A 21515-nucleotide genomic window follows, 5' to 3' on the forward strand; every position below is an offset into this window, starting at 1 on the left:
CAGACGAGTTATGAAATTAGTTTTTTCATTCGTGTCCAAAATCCCCTTCCGACATCCGGTCAAACATCCGATTTGACATCTAAAAATTTTTATTTCGCGAACTAAACAGGCCCTAAAGTGAAGTAAAGAAAAGCAGATATGAATATGATCTTGCTGTCAAAGAAGAAATTGAATTGAAAGAAAGTAGCAGTATTAGTACAGTGCAGTGGGGGACTGATGGTGGGGGGTGAGCTAGGTAGCTTAGCTGTGTGCAGATTGTCGGCATCCGGGGAGAATCCCCCACAACCACCTTTGCTCTTTCTTGGATCATGTCATCCTGGACTCAATCAATCAAGTGGTCATGTTCATCTCCCAGCTCTCTGTCTCTCTCTCTCTCTCTCTCTCTCTCTCTCTCTCTCAATTCTCACGTCCTTTTTGTTGTACGTGTCGATGTGTTCATGGCTTTGCTCCTTTAATCTGGCACTACACTTCCTGCCTGTCTTGCCCTCCTTTCTTGATGATGATTTCAGTAGTACAGTTTTATATGCTCACCATTTTTGACAATGTTGCAGATCTCTCTGTTATGCTAGCAAGTCAGTATAAGGTTTTACTCGCTTTGTCGACTCTTTTTCCGAGGGAACGGGCAGGGAGTTCCTGCAATTTATTATGGAAGAAGAGAATTGATCTAGTTTATAAGGGAAACCGGATCCAAAAACCTTACAACGGCACGGTTAATTTGTGGAAGCGGAAACCCTGGCATTAACAGACTAAACCTAAAAACTATGTACAGTCGTCCATCAAGGAAAAAAAAACTCCTAAAACGATGCCTTCAAGAAGGACACGCCGACTGAACGGCGACATCGTCCGATCCTACAAATCTAGGTTTTCACCCGGAGAAACCCCTTGATATGGAGTTGAACGAGGGCTCCAATGGCAATGCCTTCAAGAAGGTGAACGGTGCCCGAGAGCATTGCCATTGCTAGCATCGGCAAGCCGAGCAAGGCCTTCACCTTGGAGTTGTAGGCTCGTAAAGGGTCTTTCCCACCCTAAAAGCTAGCCATTAAGGTGAGGGACTCTCCCACTTATATCTTAGGTCATTTGCCCTTCCACAACCAATGTGGCACTATTCAACAATCTTCCCCTTCACACATTGGTGTCCCTCAGGCCTTCACCGCCCCTTTACCATGTATAGGCCCCATAGAACAGGCCCACGGTCCATCAGATATACGGGCCCCGCAGGCACCTACGGTCCATCAGGCCTTCACACACTGTATCCATCAGGCCAGAAATGTTAACCTATCCAGGCTCTGACACCAATTATAGGATCGTAAATGGCCTTTCCCACCCCAAAAGCTAACCATTGAGGTGAGGAGCTCCCCCACTTATATCTTAGGTCATTTGCCCTTCCACAACTAGTGTGCGACTATTCAACAAGAGTCTCATTTAAACATAGCAACCATAATGGAAGCCACCAAATGCCACTTGCACACCGAAGGTATCTGTTCTATGCACACAACCACCTGCACACCGTTGATGACCTGCTCAGCTACCACGCTGGATCGGCGGAGCTCGCCGGTGCCACCTGGACTCCACCGCCATCGATTCGCACTGGCCTCACGCTAGGACACGCGGAGCCGCCGGAGAGGCGTCAGATCTGGGCCTATGCGGCCAGATCCGGCCGTCCCAGCGCAGCCCTCACCGCCGAACCAGGACGAGGAGGCGCCACCAGCCCGAGGACAAAGGCCGCTGGCGCCAGGTGGAGGAGGCAAGCCGCTGGACGCCCTAGATCTGGAGGAAAGGAGGGAGGGAGAGAAGAGCCTTGTTGGCGGCGGCGACACAAGCGAGAAGCTACCAGAGAGTCACAGGAGCATCACGGGGATTCATAAATCCTGACGTTCCTCTCTGTAATCATGACAAAATTTTTTTTTTAAAAAAAAATAGACGCTAAATTTCGAGTGACTGAAGTTTCCCCAAATCTCATTGAATTGAAATACAAAGTCGTCTTCAACCTTTAGACGATGGAGAGGGAGACCATGGGAATAGGGTGGTTTCTCGGGTATTAGTGGGATGGACGAGGAGAAGGCGGATCAGCAGTGACAAGGCGCTGTTGCCACCACCGGAGCTATGGGGCTAGATCAAGAAAGCGGTGGGCGAGGTAATTAGCGATGAGGATGTCTTGGTGGTGCGAGCTATTGGAGATGGGGAAGACGAGCGAGGTAGGGGAACATTTGCCACGCTACATGGGGAGGAGAATATGAGAGGGGTGAGAGGGGGGAGGAGGCTGGCCTAGCGGGCCTCGCCCAGGGACATCCAATTAATGGCGCTGGTGCGGAGGGGAGAGAGGGGTGGGGTGGGAAGAGGGAAGTGATAGGCACAGGCAGCGCTCACCGTTAGTGGTGGGACTAGGAAGTAGTATGTGAATTGGGGATAGGGAGATGTTGTAGTGGGAGTGGCTCAATCTGGTCGACACATTGTGGAATCGGGGGAGAGAGACGGTAGAGGGGAAGATAGGGTTTCGTGTGCTGCATAAATCTCGGTGTAATCTAAGCCGTCCAAACGTGACTAAATTTTTTTTTTGATACTTTCAGGTTACTTGAAACTAAACAGTCCCATTAAAAATTTAAAAAATTGTGGCGTTCCTATTCTTCACTTATCTGCTTTTACCTCTCTTTTGCTGATGCTAACTAGCGCTTTAATTAATAATTTCAGCTGATCATCAGGCTCAACTACAGCTAGAAGACAGTCCTATCTGCAAAACAATTTGGTACCAGTATTAGTAAGCTGAGGGTTGTCACGTACGACACGCACACGCGCACTCTGCCAACACTACCAACACAAATAAATTCAGCAGCTGCACTCCACATTACTCTACACAGCGGCACACACACTGATACTGCACTACTGCAGCTCAGCCTGATCACACACACTCACCACATGAGGTTTATCAATGCTGCACTCACTCACCTCCATGACACCTGGAAACACCAGCCACCTGCCTCACCAATTTAGCTACTCCTCCTTTCATTGGCCTCTTCACTTCACTCCTCTCACTCCCAGTAGCTGCAAAACCAAACACCCTATCTTCTTCTCTTCTTCTTCCTCAACTACTACTGCTGTTCTTGCTACTACCTAGCTCAGCTACTCTGCTTGCCCCCAACCTATCCAACCTACTAACATTGTAGTACACTACACACAAGCCTAGCTTAGCTTAGCTAGCTTAGGTTGCAGCTGTGTGAGGTGGGGATCCAGATCAGCTTTGCTGTTGGAGAGATCCATCCATCCATATAGCTAGCTGTAACTACATACAGTTGTTCATTCAGATTCAGGCATTCAGCCACTGCCTGATTTAGGTGAGGGAAGAAGAAGGTTCAAGCAACTGCACACCAGATGGTCCATCTCTTGCCATGCACCCATGCTCACTTGCCCCTGCCTCTCTTCTTCTCCATCCTCCTCCTCTTCTCCATGGAGGTGGCACATTCAGATGCAAGTAAGATCTCTCTCTCTCTCTCTCTCTCTCTCTCTCTCTCTCTCTCTAGCATTTTGATGATGACGATTAGCTTCTCACTCAACCATATTTGTACTTCTTCATATGCATAGGGAGGCTGTCACTGAAGCTTCTAGAAGTTGGCAACATCAAGGTAATCAATCAAACAACCAACCAAATGAGTTCTTGCTTCTGCCACATTGTTTTCCTTCCAATCAATCTGAGTTTGCATATGTGTGTGATGTTGAGTAGGAGGAGCCTGATGAAACCATTGGAGAGAAGATGGAGATGGAGATGGAAGGGAGGAGGCTGATAGGATCAAGGCCACCAAGGTGTGAGAGGGTGTGCATGTCCTGTGGCCACTGTGAGGCTGTGCAAGTGCCCATTGTGCCACAGGTGATTCAGAAGACACAAACCAAAGCTGCTGCTGCTGCCGAGCAAGAACAGCATGTGGTGGTGAGTGCTACTGCCATCAGTGCTGCAGTGTTCACCTACAGGGTGAATGGCCTCTCAAACTACAAGCCATTGAGCTGGAAATGCAAGTGTGGTGGCATCATCCTTGATCCATAATGTTCCAACTCATGGCAGATCACTTCAACATTGTGCAAAAATGTAAACAACTTGCTCCTCTGCTTGTTCATCTGAATTTTTCTTTCTTTGTTGTTCTACTACTAGCTAGTAGCTACTTCCTCCTTTTGATTTCTATCTAGGCCAGAGATTGAAAATGTGAGGGGATGGAGATGAAAAGCTGCATGTTTGTTGTACATTTAGGCAGCAATTTTGTGAAACTGAATGAATGAATGAATGAATGCCTGATTTAGGCATTGAATGCATTTTGATTTGGCCCTGACTTGGAGGCACAGGATATTAAATTGTTGTGTGCATTCAAGCCAATGAAATGAGCCATGAGGCATGGTAGGGACAAACATCTGCTCTGCTCTCTCTCTCTCTCTCTAATTGTGTGAGTGTGAGAGAACAGCAGATAGTACACCAGACCAGTGTTAGGTAGTTGTCATTGCTACAGTGAAATAAATATATATATACATATATGTTTTTTTATTCAATATTAATCAGAAGGCATCACATTTGTTCAACAAATGCAATAATATTACTACAAACAGCATATAAAAATAATTCAAACGGAGGATAAAGCCTAGGAAACACTCTCAAGTTAGTACTCCTATCCAGGGTTTACCTTTCAGTTTTCAAAGTGAAAACCGCTCCCTTCTGGGTAATCAAAACCGACTAAAAACAGGTAAAAAACGATGACTTTCTATTAACATTGTACGAAACCAGCTAAAACTGATCGATTTCCACGAATTGACAACCAACGGTTCACGAAAACCGACCGGTTTTGTTAACTTGCTCATTCATGGGGAGGATTGAAAGAAATGCATTGACAAAGAAATTAAAAGATAAAATAAATAGAAAGGTAGAATAACAAAAGTTTTGTGATGATTGGACCTTTCTGCAGCAAGCAATGGCGGACCACTGGAAAAGGAGGAGGCCAGGCCAGGGAGGCAGAGAGAGAGCTTGACCAGAGCCATGGCTGCTAGCCCGGTGGATGGGATGATGCAGATTTGCACATCATGCAGAGGCAGATCGAACAGGTGTGTGTCCATCCATCGTCCATGCATTGACAATGTGAGCAGAGCAACATTTAGGGTTTGTTTGGGGGAGCTTCTAGCAGCTACAGCTTCTCTAAACAGTCCAGCTTTTTACCCAGATTCTAAGAATCTATAGCTGTAGAATTTGGAAAATGAGCTAGAAGCCAGAAGCTGGGTTTCCCAGCTTACCCAGCTTCTCCAGATTCTCACCAGCTAGCTTCTCAGCGGCTGCTTCTCAGAATTTTAAGCTCTCCAAAGAGGCACTTAGCTAGAGTAGATGCAGATAGAGAGATAGTAGGAGTAGATAGATGCATGCATTGATCTGGTCTGGTCTGGTCTGGTCAGGTGTGCTCTCCCTTTCATGGCACGGCTGGACTGGTCACTGCCATCGGCCCATCGCTACATGCTGCACCATGCCATTCCAATGTTCATTACTTCAGATATATAGGAGCATTTCTAGGCATTTGATATTTTGATTCACATGCATAAGTATTTTTGGAGCACTACTTTCTTAATTCAATCACCTTAAAATTTTAAAATGTAGTCGGTTGGTCGAACGCTGATTATGGGTAAAAACGTTTATATCCGTCCTGATTGAACGAGAAATAAAATGTAATGGGATAACCTTAAATTCAACTTCAAAATTAAGTTTTAAATTTAATTTTTGTCAGTGGCTTGTAGGATTCTCTATACCATTGCATCATTGTACATGATTTTTGTAAACTACTATAGTAAATTCTTAGAGGCATCACAATAATATCTGCAAAAACTACGAGATATGATTAATTACATCGGAAGCGTAGCCTATGCACACAGGCTCTCACATGTACACACTATGTATACCAACTAAAAATTATCACAAAAAATTCTAGAAAAATTCATACATGTACTTTCAATAGTACTCCTTCCGTTTTAGGTTATAAAACGTTTTGACTTTAGTCAAAGTCAAACTACTTAAGTTTGACCAAGTTTGTAGAATAAAGTAGTAACATTTTTAATCTAAGGCAAATTTATTATGAAAATATATTCAATTATTGATTTGATGAAACTAATGTAGTATTATAAATATTATTATATTATCTATAAACTTAGTCAAACTTAAAACAGTTTGACTTTGATCAAAGTTAAAATGTCTTATAACCTGAAACAGAGGAAGTATTACATCTACATGCAAAGTCGCATCTCCAAATTCATTTTACATAGAGAGTAAAAAAACAAAATCCTGACAGAATTACAACCTCAAAATTGTAAGATTTTTTTAGGCTAAAATATAATAAATTTGAGGTTTTCCTAGGTGTAATACATGTATGAATTTTTTCTAAATTTTTTAGTGACATTTGTTAGTTGGTGTGCATGTGTGTACATGTGAGATCTTGTGTGTATATATAGGATATGTTGCCTAATTATATCATGGGCAGAGTACTATTTAAAAATAGTTTATTTTAAAAAAATTGGATTTTCTTTTAGATGCGGTTACTTAAGACCACTGTCTCTGGAAATATAAACAACCGTATTACAATAAAAAAAAATCATAACATTTTCATATGAAGTTAAATGGGATAAATTTTATATGAAAACTTTAGCCCTAGACGAGTTGTATTACTTTGAAGTCGAAAGGCTTTTCATTTCAAATTGTTTAGGGATCAAATATTCGTTACAAGTTCCTAGTCTCTTCTGAATTTTATTTTTTTTCTTTTGTATTTTTCAAGCAACCTAGGATAGAGATAATCTATATCAAAGTTATATAGAAGTTTTAGAGCTCAGCAAGGTTCGGAGAGGTGAATTAAGAAGAGATAATCTATTCTATACCATTGAGTTTGTGCGAGTTCAATGATTTGCCATCGACATTGTATCTTTCTATAATATACCGGCCACTTTATCAATTGTTCTACAATACGCTACTGGGTTGGACATTCTTTTCAAAAATACCCAAAATACCCTTATGAACATATAAGGTTAACAATTGATTTATCTCACTAGAAATTCCAAAAAAATATGAAAACTTTTATGTGGCCTCTTTACACAACATGGAAATTTGTATAGGAGTTTCAAGTTTTTTACACTTCTTTTTTTAAATTATAACTTATATGTTATATTGTATATAAAAATATTTTTTATTATTGTTTTTAATATAAATCATCTTTCACACACTACATAAGATATTTTTATGCTATCATCTCCTTTATAAGCAATTTCTCTCATATACCACGTAAAAATATTTTTTTTGTAAAAAGATAAATATACCAAAAAAAATTTAAAACTTGTATACAAACTTCCATGTTGTGTAAGGAGGCCACATAAAAATTTTCATATTTTTTTGAAACTTCTAATGAGATAAATCAATTGTTTATCTTGTATGTCTCTAAGGGTATTTTAGGTATTTTTGAAAAGAAGGTCCAGCCCAATGGTATATATAGAACAATTGCTAAAGTCATCGATATATTATAGAAAGAGATAATGTTGATGACAAATAGTTCAACTCGAATAAACTCGATGGTATAGAATAGATTCTCTCAATTAAGAAATAGGGAACATCCTCCTTTAGTCAAGTGATCCATAAGTGAGTTAAGGAGGTTACGGCCCATTTGATTCAGATTATTGAGCGGATTATTATCGTGAAATATCTAATTAATTACCAGGCAACTTAAAATTTTAATAAATAAACTTAACAAACAACTTAAATTAAGTGGTAAGTAATGCAATACAAGAAAATATATCTTTTTAAAAAATATATCTTTTAATGTATGAAGCAAATAATCCATTTAAATGATCCCGTAAATAATCCGAAAAGAACAGGACACCACACATGGAGAGAGAGAGAGAGGTCCAAGAGACCAAGAGCGTATGTCATGTTCAAAATCGCGTGACTTGTGGCATAGACCATGGATTTAGTGATTTTGTTTCTCTGAGAAGAAGCTATAAGCAGCTTATTGCCCCTATTGGTTTAGTGATTTGTGCTCAACTTACAATTAGAGCAAGGATAATAATGGGCTATAAGCAAACTATATACTTATATGGAAGAGAAAGATAAAGAAAAGTGGGTAGTGTTAGCTCTCATGCAAGAGCCAGCTTCACACAAGGTCCAAGAAATATGAATTAAATTCATAGAGTGAGAAAGAGAGAGAATGGAAAAAATAAAGTTAACCTTATAGCTAATTTATTATACAAGTTAACTCTAACATTGACTTATAGCAAGTAGTAAGCTCTACTATTAAACTTGCTCTTACATGGAAGGATAAGTGAAAGAAGACACATGAAGACAAAGTGGAGCCCGGCGAGTACACAAGACATCCTAGTAGGGGCCGGGGCGTTTGTAAGCATGCAGATTCAGTCACACGTGATCATCTGAGTTCTACGGCCTTGCACGAGTCAGCCAGGCCTCCTGTCTCGGCCTTTTCGTTTTACCGACCATGCCATCACACTATTTTTACATACTTTCTCCCTCGGTCCCAATTTCCAAAATACTTGAATCTGGGTTTGGTTAGGATATACTGTACTACTACGAATCAGTATTCGGTCCTAGATCTTTATATTTTAGGACAGAGATATATATCATCCGTCCAAAAAAAATCAATTTAGGATTTGATATGACATATCTTAGTATAATAAATTTAAATAGTTGTTTAGATTATATCATATCAAATGTTAGCTTTAATTTGCTTTTTGGGTACGGAGGAAAAATAGTGTGATTCTATTTCTATGTACCTTCTCAGAAACCGTAAACATCACTATGTCATCTTCGTTTGTTTGCCTACCTAATCCCTTCTTCCTATATAGTTGGTATCCACTAACTCATTCATTGCTATAAAGCTGATCCCACAGTAAGCCACGTCATCAAAATTAAGTAGGCCGTTGGATTTTGATCTGAACGATCAGTATTCCCTAGCTGGCTGGCTCACAAAACTGGCGGCTATATCTTCCTCTTGCAGGATCTGTTTCTTCCATCCCTAGGTAATGGCGTAATGTTACTCTAGCGGCTGCTTCCTTCCTTCCTTCAGAGTATGGTTTGCTAGAGCAATCACAGGTTACTACTCGCCTTCGATCCCTCACTTTGAGTGCTACTGCCACATCTTGGTCTTCATTCATCTTTTCTTGACTATGTGAATTGAAGAGTTAACCCTTCTAATTTTAATATAGCTGTTCTTACAAATTCTCTAACTAGGAGTATGTATCAGCATTTTCTCTAGAGGATGAAGCTGGTATCCTGGTAGTCAACTAGATTGTGCCAAAATAGCCAAACAAGGCAGATCGATTGGATGGTAAGCCCGTTTCTATCCTACACACATTTACTACTGTTAATTTCACATTTGCTTCAGGATGATTTTTCATATACATTATATATGATCTGAGAAATTGCAGGATGCATGTACATGACCATATTATCTACAAATTTATCCTAATTAGTCGTTGATTAAGAGAAGATTCAGACCAACCGTAAGTTTCTTGACAGGAAGCGAATGCGCTAAATAGGAATTCAAAGATCAGTATTTCCTTTTTAAAATAACCTTCAGTTCCAACTATTTATTTCGTGTGCTGATGTTTGATCTGTATGCATAAAGATGAAATCTTTGTTGACTTTTAATAAAACTTATGGTTAGCTCTTTTCTGTAGTGCACACATCTTTTCAAAGTTATTTGTCTACACAACTATCCCGCAGCAAAGCGCGGGGTGTCCACTAGTTAATTTGAGAGTGGCCTGAGGGTAAGAATTCCAGTTATTAGTAATATAGATAACTAGTTTGTTGATATTCCACGCTTTGCTGCAGGATATGTGGATGAAAACATGTTATATGTTGTTATACATTATAGAAGTGGTAGATATATATATTTAAATAATATAAAAATTATGAGAAGATAATAATTTGACATTGTCTGCATATTGAGTTCTAAAAATACAACAAAATTATAGATAATATTTATATTTGCATTATATTTAAAATACTATGTATAATAATTATGTGGCACACTTACATATGATTTAAAATACTCTAGATAATAATTGCTAGTGTGTGATGATGGGTAGACTTATATGTTGAGCTAATCTACTGTAGCTACAAGCTAGTACTACTTAAATAAATATTTAATGTTTGACGGTTTTATGTTCTTCAAAATTAATTTGACTTTGACCATAATTTTACATTAAAAAATTATGTTTTTGTAATAGTCATTTTCAATGCAAAACAATATGCTATTTTTATGGTTTTAGAATAAGTATGTTAGAAATTATTAATGGTGTTTTTAAAATCTTAACTGGATTTTATTATTATACATGTCGAATATATATATATATATATATATATATATATATATATATATATATATATATATATGGTTTGTTAAAAAATATATATATAATAGCTATTCTATACCCCCCCTTCTAAGGGCCAAATCCATCTCCCACATTGGTCTAAGGCTAGTCAAAGTGCTTCCACGTCGGTCAAACCTCAGGTCAAATCCGCCTGTGACTTCTCCCATCACCCACCCTTTTTCAGCTCTCGTCTCGCAAAGACGGTGCAGTAACGTGACGGTCATTCTGTAGTAACGCCGTAGTTTACTTACAGTAGCAACGCTAAAATATAGTTAAAATATAGTCATGACGGATCTACTTTTGACAAGTACTTTTTTTCTAGCATCATGGCGCAAACGGTTTTAAAAAATAATGCATATTTTGCGAGATATTGCTCTTCAAAGGTTAGCATTTTGAAGTTTAATCCTCCACATGTAGTAACACTATAGCATTATTGTTACTACCATTTGATCCGTGTTACTGCGAGAGTGCAGTAACTACTACAACTTTTGCAGTAAAAGTGTGTTACTGCAATTGCTTGGTAATGTTACCACAAGAACATAATAACAACCAATAAATTTTACATAGAGAAAAAACAAATGGTTTGCTTTATGATGAGGAGGACATTTGAGAGACGAGGGGTGGTGAGTGTTTGCTCTAATAGGGAATATTAGGAGTGCGATGGGAGGCCACGAACCACCACCAATTTTGCTTAAACTAGTCAAAGTGAATCCATGATGTGTAATCTCATTCAAACTCCCAAGCAGATGCAACATTCATCTTGTGAAAATTGTGCAGTAACATTAGTGCCCGCGTACAACAACAATATATGTGTTTTGCAGTTTACTGCAATTCCATGATGATGTTACTAAGAAATTGTAACGGAGTTGATTTGCTTCTTTCATGGAGGTAGAAATAATCTACCTTGTTTTTTGTTTGAATAGCGTACTTAACAATATGTGATAGCATATTAGAATGAAAATGATACTATACAATCTTGCTTCTTTCATGGAGGTAGAAATAATCTACCTTGTTTTTTTGTTTGAATAGCGTACTAAATAATATGTGATAGCATATTAGAATGAAAATGATACTATACAAACTGTCCAATCTTGGTCAAACCCTCAAGCGGATGCTACATCTATCTAGTTAGAATTGTGCAGTAATATAGTGCCAAATAGCAGTAATAACTTGTGTTTTGTGTAGTAACCTAGCATGTTACTTTAATTCCGTGATGATGGTTACTACAAAATTGTACCATATATCTTACACATGCTAAATTTAATTTACTATGTGTTTTTGTTTGAACAATGTATTGAATGGTACGGACGAGGGAGGAGAGTGCACACAAGGCAGGTGAGGAGACATGCGTGGTAGGGCAAAAAAAGGATGTGTTTTGACATGATAGGTTAAAGCATCACATGCTAACCGTATACTTATTACTGCACAAAAGTATAAGTGTTACTACATGATAGGTGCATGTTACTACTTCCAAGTAGTTATGTTACTACTTCCAAGTAGCTATGTTACTGCACGATAATTGTAGCGTTACTATGTCAATTTTACGAGATGAAGATCGAATAGGTGGGCCATAGGTAAAGTCTGTAGGTGGCTTTGAGCGAGGTCTAATTGATGTATGAGTGTTTTGAATAATTTTATACATTTGGTAAAACCATGTTACTGCATGTATATGCCCTTGTTATTGTAAATTATACATTCTGTTACTGCATGTGGAGGGCTAAAGTTCAAAATGTTCTTTGAAAAGCAATATCTCACAAGATATATATTATTTTTGAAAACCGTTTCCACCATGACGCTATGGTATTACTGCATGTGGAGGGTTAAACTTCAAAATGCATCTACGTACTCCCCTCCTCAAGAAACTGTTCTTCCTCTCTCTTCTCAAGAAAACCGGTATCCTCCTTCCAATATAGTGTTACTGCATGTATATGACGTTACTGTACTTTTGACAGTAATATTGTGGTGAATTATAGTAAATCAGGAATTGAAACAAAAATTATATGTGTTAAAAGTCTTATATGCCAACCATATACTTGTTACTACGTAAAAGTAAAAGAGTTACTACACGACAGATACATGTTACCACGTTTATGCAGTAACACTACCTAAAAATGCAGTAAGACACTTTGTTACTACAAAACTTATAGTCTTTACTATACTTTTTACAGTAACATCGTGATAGTAACACTTATGATATAGTATTCATATAGTATTATTACTTGTGAAGAGTTAAATTTTAAAAGACTAATCTTTGAAGGTAATATCTCTCCACCCTTTGCCCTGCGAGTAAACCGAGCCAATTCCACATATTCTTGTAGTAACGTTATCAATTAATTGCAGTAACACACTATGTTACTGTGAAACTTATAATCGTTACTACATCTTGTAGTAACGACATGATGTGATTGCAGTAACGCAAAACAGGCAGTAATAACACTTTTGATATAGTATTACTGCTTGTGGAGAGTTAATTTTTCAAAACAAATCTTTGAAGGGTAATATCTCTCACATCATTTACTAATTTTAAAAATTGTTTGCACCATGATGTTCGAAAAAAAGTGCTTATCAAAAGTAGATCCATCATGGCTATATTATGACTAAATTTTAATTTTGTTACTGCAAGTAAAACACGGTGTTACTGCACGATGAACAAGACGTTACTACGTCGTTCTGAGACGAGAGCTAAGAAGAGAGGGGGTAGTGGGGAAAGTCACCGGCGGGTTTGACCGAGATTTGACCGACATGGGAGACCTTTGACCGGCCTTTGACTGAGGTGGGAGGTGGGTTTTGGGCCCTTAGGGGGAGGGGAGGTGGGTTGGAGGGAGGGGGGGTATAGAATAGCTATTCTATACCCGGGTGTAGAATAGTTTTTCTATATATATATATATATATATATATATATATATATATATATATATATATATATATATATATATAAAATCACCAAAGTAAATTATCAGGATTTATTTTTTCTTTTAAAGGGCAAGATATTTTATTATTATGTATGAGAGGCGGGCGTTCGATATTTCTCCCATGGATCGGAAGCTCGATTCGTAGTTTCTTCCTGCATGGACACGTACCTGCGGACGAGACTACCGATCGGGCGCCCGATGGGGAGTGGAAAAATCGGGCGCCCACATCATGCTGACGTCAGCATGACGCATGCATGCAAAAATACTTTAAACTATTTTTTCTCTTAAATTATTTATCCAAATCATGATCCGATTGCACTATTAAATTCGTTGCAATTAAATCTTTAAAACAAGACCATACATGGATATATTTTGATGAAAAAATAATTAGCTTATTATTGAATTATTTTTAAATGTTGCACAGTGTTCCATGGAGTATATCGGAATTGTCTCACTAAGTAGATCGAAAATGTTTCAATAGTTTAAATTGGACGATGTTTCACCTTATATAAAAACAATGTTTCAGCAAATAGCGAAAGAATGTTTCAACTCACTGCAACATTTGATCTATACATAGTGAAACATTATAAGTACACTAGGTGAAACATTTTGTGTGGCGCTGTTTCACCTTATATAAAAAATGAATGTTTCAGCAAATAGCGAAAGAATGTTTCAATTCACTGCAACATTTAATCCATACATAGTGAAACATTATAAGTACACTAGGTGAAACATTTTTTGTGGAACAAAAATTAAAACGAATTCCCTTAATAGAGGGTTTCTACAATATGTGTGTCAGGGTTATGGATACCACATACCTAATAGTAGTTGACTAAATCTCGGCAGGATCCACCACATACCATGTCCTTTACGGAAGCAACCTTCAGATATGGAGAGAGTTCCGGATAAGGAAAGACAACTAGAGTTCTATATGAAAATGACAAGGACTACTCGGATTCTATCCATATTGGTTTCTCTAGTTCTACTTTGACAAGGGGACACCTATGGGTATAAATACGAGACCTCCTAGGAGGAGAGGACGACCACCTCAATCAACACCCACCATAGACGACGCGGAACAATAGATCAAGACAGAAGATCGACATACAAGCCAACATACGCCAAGACAAGACGCCAGATATCGACTTCAGAGATAGGCACGGCTAGTCCCCTACGGTGTCTCCAGATACTGATAGGAGAGACATTGCGCTGTCTCTGATCACGCCGGGCACGAACTCGAGGAGGAAGACTACCCTGTTGTTGACTACGAGTCAGACCTTCAGACCACCATATCGACAACAGTTAGATAGGCTACCCCAAATATTGTATTGGTGTGATTATGATGAATAAGAGCAATATCGGCTTTGGCCAACAGGATGTAGGGTTATTACCTGATAATTCAGGGGCCCGAATCTGTATAAAAATCCATGTCTCCGTCTCTTTTACCTCAGTCTCGCGTATATCCTAGTACCAACGATCCCCATACTATACAAATACCACAATCGCGACATCAAACGTCGACAATATGGTTGATTTGTTGCAAAAGAATGTTTTAATTCACTACAATATTAGATCTATACATAGTGAAACATTATGAGTGCACTAGGTGAAATATTTTTTATGGAACAAAAATAAAATAAATTCCCTTAATAGAGGGTTTGTAAAATATGTGTGTGATTTGTTTCATCGGAGTAGGTGTGTGGAGTTACGTGGCAGGTGGACAGAGCCATATGGTGGGGCCAGGGGGACACGTGCGCTTAGCGCCAGAAATTTTCCCTGCCCCGGCCGATAGCGAGCAATTCCGCGTACATGCCAGGAAGCCGTGTATGTGTTTCCTTCGCATGGGCAAGTGCATGTACTGGTCACTAACAATGCTCATTTAATTTCGCTTTTGACCTCAAATTAATCATCTGAACAGCATGAAGGCCGGTTGCAGGAATAATCCTATTTATTCTCTCACCTACTCACCCACCCAGGCCACACGCCGTAAACACTGAAACACACCAATTCTTCAGAGTTTTTTCGCTCTGAACTTTCTTCAGCAAACAGGCCTGCATAAGATAGCTAGCTAGCTACTACTACATATACACTATATGGTTTTTGGCTGATCGATTTGCTATCATCCTAACTGGGGTTACATTACATAAACATGGACAGCTTTTGTCTAATGTTTTCCAGTAGATTGGTCTCTAGTGTTCTCTTCATGATGATTCCTCTTACCATGGCGGTCGACAAATTGGTGTTCAACGGATTCAGCAACAGCAGTTTGGTGCTTGATGGTTCAGCTGCCGTCTTACCAAATGGAATCCTCAAGCTGGCCAATGGATCATCATATGCATACACAAAAGGCCATGCTTTCTTCCCTTCTCCCATCCAATTGCGCAACTCCACAGAAGGCTCCATCTTCTCCTTCTCGGCAACCTTTATCTTCGCTATGCTTCACACGCTTCCTTTGGAGGAGGGCGATGGGATTGCCTTCTTCCTAGCTGCACACACCAACTTCACCGGAACAGGTATTTCTGGCGACTTTGGTCTTCCTGCTGAAGATGACAATGGCAAATCGTTGGACCATATCCTGTCCATAGAGCTAGATACCTTACACAATGAAAGATTTGGGGACATCGATGACAACCATGTTGGCATCAACATCAACAGCTTGAACTCCTCTCAGTCCTCTCCAGCCGGCTACTACACAGATGAACCCTACTCTATTTTGCACCCGCTGCGGCTGAAGAGTGGTGAGGAGATGCAAGTATGGATAGATTACGACCACCGGCGCATGCAGCTCAATGTCGCCTTAGCTCCAGTCCCCATGGCCAAGCCCAAGCGCCCTCTCTTATCTGCAACTCATAATCTCTCAAAAGTGTTGTTGGACCACATGTATGTTGGCTTCTCTTCATCGTCGTCAGCGGCCTTGTATATTAGTGGTCATGTTCATGGTCATTTTATTGCCGGCTTCTGCTTCAAGCTAGATGGAAAACCTGCATCACTGCAATACTCCAAGGGACATTTTACAGTGCCCCCCACTTAAGCGTGTAGTAGTGTAGTAGGATTATATCTGACCATTGGTTGTCATGGGCATTTTAGTCTTTATACTCATTTCGGTGGAAGGATATTTTGGTAATTTTGCCTTCGCACAGTATTTCTCATCGTTACTCCCGATCTCCTAGGACCCCCACCATCTGTTCGCCGCCTCCATCGCCCTCATCCACCAAAACCGCGAGCGCGCCGCCGCGCCGCCCCTCCACCAGAGCCCAAGCGCTCCGCCGGTGCCGCTGCCACGCCGGCCCTCCACCGGAGCGCCGAAAAGCCCTCGTCGTCCCCCTCCACTCCCGTCCACCTTAGTCATCAAGGTCCGGCGCCGACGAACCACGCGGCCCCTGGCGCTTCATTTCCCCTCGCCGGCCCCTTCGCTTTCCCCCGCCGGACACCTCACTGCCCCACGCCAGGATTCTCGGTGATCTCCCCAACGGCCGCCTGCCCTCGTTTTGCATGGAGTCCTTGACCTTCGTCTGATTTGGAATCGGAGTCGTTGCCACCTCTCCATTTTTATTCAGGTAATGCAGCAGCTGCTCAGCAAAAAACTTTAGGAAGGCTTCTTTTTGAGCAAGATTATTCATTTCCCTAATCGATTAATTACCGTCCTAGTTTAAGGTCTTAAGGATTTGCTAGCTGCCATGGAATAGAAAAAGACAGGTCTGAAGTATTTGCTATCGATTAGAGGAATACATGATTGTTTGAATGGTGTTTGATCTTTGCTGCGATTACATAAAGACAATAATGTTTGAATGGTGTGAACTGTGCTAGATTAAATTTGATGCTACATATGCTATTAGATTAGAGTTATTAGCAATAAACTTATAACTTGATGTTATTTATGAAAACAGAAATTGTCAGTTTCACAATGGAGTCTAATCATTCGATTATTGGGAATGTAGTTGTGTTATAAATCTATATATGGGTATAATTAATTGGTTATAGGAAATTAACCCTGAACTTACCTGATCAGGTGCATATATGTAGCCCTTAAACTGTGATTTACTGTATACTTCTGCCATCACTGGAATCTGAATTGGTCTGCAAGCTTGTGAGATCTGACTTGCTTGTGAGTGGGGCTGTGCATGCAAATCAGGATGCAAACAGATTAATTGATTAATGTTGAGCCCTTGCTTCGACTGGCTGTCATTTTTTTATTTTCGTTCCATGATAGTGTTCAATTATTTTTCTGAAATGTTATAATATTTTAAAAATTGTGGCATCAAGTGCTGATTTTAACATACTTTGCAGCTAGTTAAGATGGCTGGTATCTTCAGTGATTGTATATGGAGGCAACAAGAGGTGTGCTGTGGGAAGATGTTTTGATGCGCCGGCCGCCTCTCTGCCCTCCCCAGGTTGCATCGGTGCTCTCCTCTCGCTGCCCTCCCCGCCGGCTGCCTCTCCGCTCTCCCCCGGCCCCTCGTCGCTGCAGCAGATGAACAGTTGATATTGCCATCTCTGAATTCATTGTCGCATGGAGATCAGTTGATGTTGAGAATCTCCGCGAGGAGAAGAAATGAAGTGTTTTGCTTTGGTTTCGAATTCGTTGCAGTTTCTGTGATTCAGATTTTCAGTATTACAGAAGGCATGGAAGTGCATGGAAGTCTAGTCGTACTGAAAATTGCATTCGTGGCTCATATTTTGTTCTTCATGATTACACCTTGAGATTTTTGTACCCTCAAATTTAACCCTAGAAGAAATAAAAGGGTTAGTTTAAATGTAATAAGATCACAATTCTGACAGTACTGGATATTGCATTGCTAGCTTATTATTTTCCCCCCTTCAGTTCATTGCCCTGTATTTTCAAAACCCATGGAAATTGAATTTCAGTGCTATGAATTCTCTTCTAAAAACAGAATCTAATATGCATTTCACTAACTTTTGCGTTGACATTTTTTTTACCGAAACGGATGGCAGGAGCTTTGGCCATTCATTTCAGATGGACTGGGAATAAAACTGTAAACTTTTAACTTGTGTTTGTCTGTTTCATGAAACTGTGAAATGCACATCTTCATGCGAAATTAAGAGGAGAAGAAAAAAATCGCGGCAAGAAACAATGGCACAGCCTGGAAGGCTGGAACTAACGCTCTGTTGATCTCAACACTGTTGTAGTTCAGCAAACTGTTGTAGTTCAGCAATGTCCAGGAGCTAACTAATCCATGAAATTATTATTCACGCGAACGCTGGTAACCAGTAGCGATCTGGTCGAAGATCAAAAAAAAAAAAAATAGCGATCTGCCGCCGCCGGCCTTTTTCCTCACGCCGCCGCAGACGCTGGTTAATCTCCCCCTCTACGCATCAAGAAAGAAACATGACGGCCCCATCGCAATACATGTGCAATTACGGATTACACCCTCTCTTACTGCTGAATTACAAGAATGCCACAATAATTTTTCCAATATTACCCTTCTACTGCACTACTACACCCCTGTACTATGTGTAGTAGCAACGAATTTCCACCTTTAGATCTCATCTCCTCAACGGTCTACATTCATCCAAAGGTACACTAAAAAATCCCTACTCCAAGCTACCCAAGATAAACACATCTGATCTACCTGATCATGTCACCTATGGTACTGGAAGGGGGAGCTCGATTTATTGGCTAGATTTTTTGACACTTCCATTGATATATGCCTCAGCTCTTGGTGGTGCAATATCGATGCCTGTTATCATCTACCTAATTGTGAGAAGATGTCGCAGGTACCAGGAGCTACATGAAGATTGGGAGGTCGAGTTTGGCCCGTATAGGTTCTCATTCAAGGAGTTGTTCAAAGCTACCAATGGCTTTGTTGACAAGCAGTTGCTCGGAGTAGGAGGGTTCGGGAAGGTGTACAAAGGAGTGCTTCCATCATCCAAATTGGAGGTTGGTGTCAAGGTGATGTCCCATGATTCAAAACAAGGGATGAAGGAGTTCGTCGCGGAGGTTGTAAGCATGGGCTGACTTCGACATCGGAACCTAGTACAGTTACTTAGATATTGCCGTCGCAAGGGTGAACTTCTACTGGTATATGAGTACATACCAAATGGCAGTCTTGATAAGTACTTGTATGACCAGGATAAACCCTCGCCGAATTGGATTCAAAGGTTTGAGATCATCAAGGGTGTTGCATCAGGTCTTCTATACCTACACGAAGAATGGGAGCAGGTCGTCATCCACCGTGATATCAAGGCAAGCAACGTCCTCCTCGACAGTGAGATGAATGGTCGACTAGGCGATCTTGGCCTAGCACGATTACACGACCATGGAGTTGATGCACACACGACATGTGTGGCAGGGACCAGAGGCTACATCTCCCCTGAACTAGCGAGGCTGGGCAAGGCGACCAAGGCAACCGACGTGTTCGCGTTCGGTGCATTCATCCTCGAGGTCGCCTGTGGCCGTCGCCCGATAGGCATGAACTCATCAGGAGAATTGCAAGTGTTGGTGGACTTCGTGCTCAGATTCTGGCAGCGAGATCTGATCCTGTGCATGTTGGATACCAGGTTGGGAGGAGAGTTTGTGACGGAGGAGGCAGAGCTAGTGCTCAAGCTTGGGCTTCTCTGCTCGCACCCATCGCCAGCTTCAAGGCCAAGCATGAGGTTTGTGATGCAATATTTGTGCGGCGATGTGCTGTTACCGGCGATGCCGGAGAGTTACCGGAGCATCCGGAGTTTCAGTGAGATGCAGGTTGAAGGTGATCAGCTTGATGAGAATCCCTTATTAAGACAGTATCTGTCGGTGCAAACGAGTATAACCGGTCTCTCTGGTGGGAGATGATACTGTCAAGTGTCAACAACTAGAGTTTAATTAGCCGATACCAAGGAAAAGATAAATCTTGATATGGATTAAATTAAGAAGAAATTTAGGTAATTTGAGCCAGACCAGACCCGAACAGAGGTTAATTAGTTCACTGAACACACGGGAAGATCGGCCTCGATATATATTTTTTGTGGTTTTATTATTTTACGGTTCCAGTTAAACTTAAAGTTAAGCTTTGTGTAACTACTTATATACCGAGCAGGACAAAATATTCTAGCCAGTCCAAATTCCATCGAAACAGGAACGGAAGCTAAGTAGTAATGTGTATGCATCATGCATTTCTCTATGTATAGTAGATAATGATGATGTATATATAACCAATATGTGTCATACATGTACAATACTATATAGTGTGTAAGCGCCTGATATAGCTTGTTAGTGTAAAGAGTAAAAAATACCCCTAGACCCACTTGTCATATTCTAGCTCTTTCTTTATATTTCCTCTTTCCTTTGTACTTCTTTCCAGGGATGGATACAGTGTAAAAACCGGTGTCAGATGACACCGATGACTTTCGGCAAAACCTATAGCGAACTGCTTACCATATATATATTATAACATCAATCAACATACTATGACATCCGGCTCTACTTCCTTCTCCTTTCCAGGTGGGCAACGACATGCCTGATGTGCGCTTGCATGGCGTGATGCACTACAGCCGCGCATGGCGAGGTAGTCCAGCGCGAGGGAGCTAGCCTGGTGCATGGCCCGTCGCGTGACGTGTTCGTGGAGTGCAAGCTAGGCGGGGCGGCCGCGGGAGAGCGAGGGAGGGTGCAGGGAGCTGAGATGCACGCACCGGTGGCAACGATGACAGCAATGTCGCGCCGGCAGCACTGCATCGCCTCAGTGAGGATTTGCCCTCCACTTTCTCTGCTTTTTCCTTGGCATGGATGGCCGCCATGGTCATCCTTTCTCCCAGATCCACACCACCGTCGCCCAACAAACTCCACTCCACATCTGTCAACAAGTTCTAAGAAAACGAAACCCCCTTGTCCGGGAACACATTTTGACGCGCTCACCCGGTTACGTTCGCCACCGGAGCTCACCGCTGATGTTTCTCTCTCCTCTAGGCCCGTGCCATTGCTGGTCCTGTTCCGTCATTTTGATCCTCCTCTTTGCTGGCTGCTGCCACCAATGGAAGAGTCAAACTATAGGATACGCTCAGCCGCGGCCATCACGGCCGGTCGTTCCCTTGCCGGAATCCTGACGCCCTCACCCATCTCTCCACTGCTCGTTCTGGATCCACCTGAGAGAAGATGAATAGTGCGCCGCACTGTTTAGACTGAACTAGTCAAATAGTAACAAATCCATAATAAAACCGGCATATGACGCGACATCTAAAAAGTGTGCCTAGTGTACTTTACAACTTTCACGTGGTTTCTCTCTCTCCTCT

At 41.0% G+C, this 21515-nt stretch overlaps 1 protein-coding gene and 1 pseudogene across 1 annotated transcript; both read left to right on the forward strand.

The window, feature by feature from the left end:
- Positions 1–2862: 2862 nt before the first annotated feature.
- LOC127778420 (EPIDERMAL PATTERNING FACTOR-like protein 2) lies at positions 2863–4296 on the forward strand. Its single transcript, XM_052305018.1, has 3 exons — positions 2863–3466; positions 3577–3617; positions 3716–4296. Exons 1-3 carry the CDS (start codon positions 3367–3369, stop codon positions 4031–4033), a joined length of 459 nt encoding a protein of 152 aa, XP_052160978.1. The 5' UTR covers positions 2863–3366; the 3' UTR covers positions 4034–4296.
- An 11142-nt stretch (positions 4297–15438) lies between these two features.
- On the forward strand, positions 15439–20082 carry LOC127780823 (L-type lectin-domain containing receptor kinase SIT2-like; annotated as a pseudogene).
- Positions 20083–21515: the final 1433 nt, after the last annotated feature.

Source organism: Oryza glaberrima, chromosome 7, assembly GCF_000147395.1.
Source record: "Oryza glaberrima chromosome 7, OglaRS2, whole genome shotgun sequence".
Lineage (NCBI taxonomy): Eukaryota > Viridiplantae > Streptophyta > Magnoliopsida > Poales > Poaceae > Oryza > Oryza glaberrima.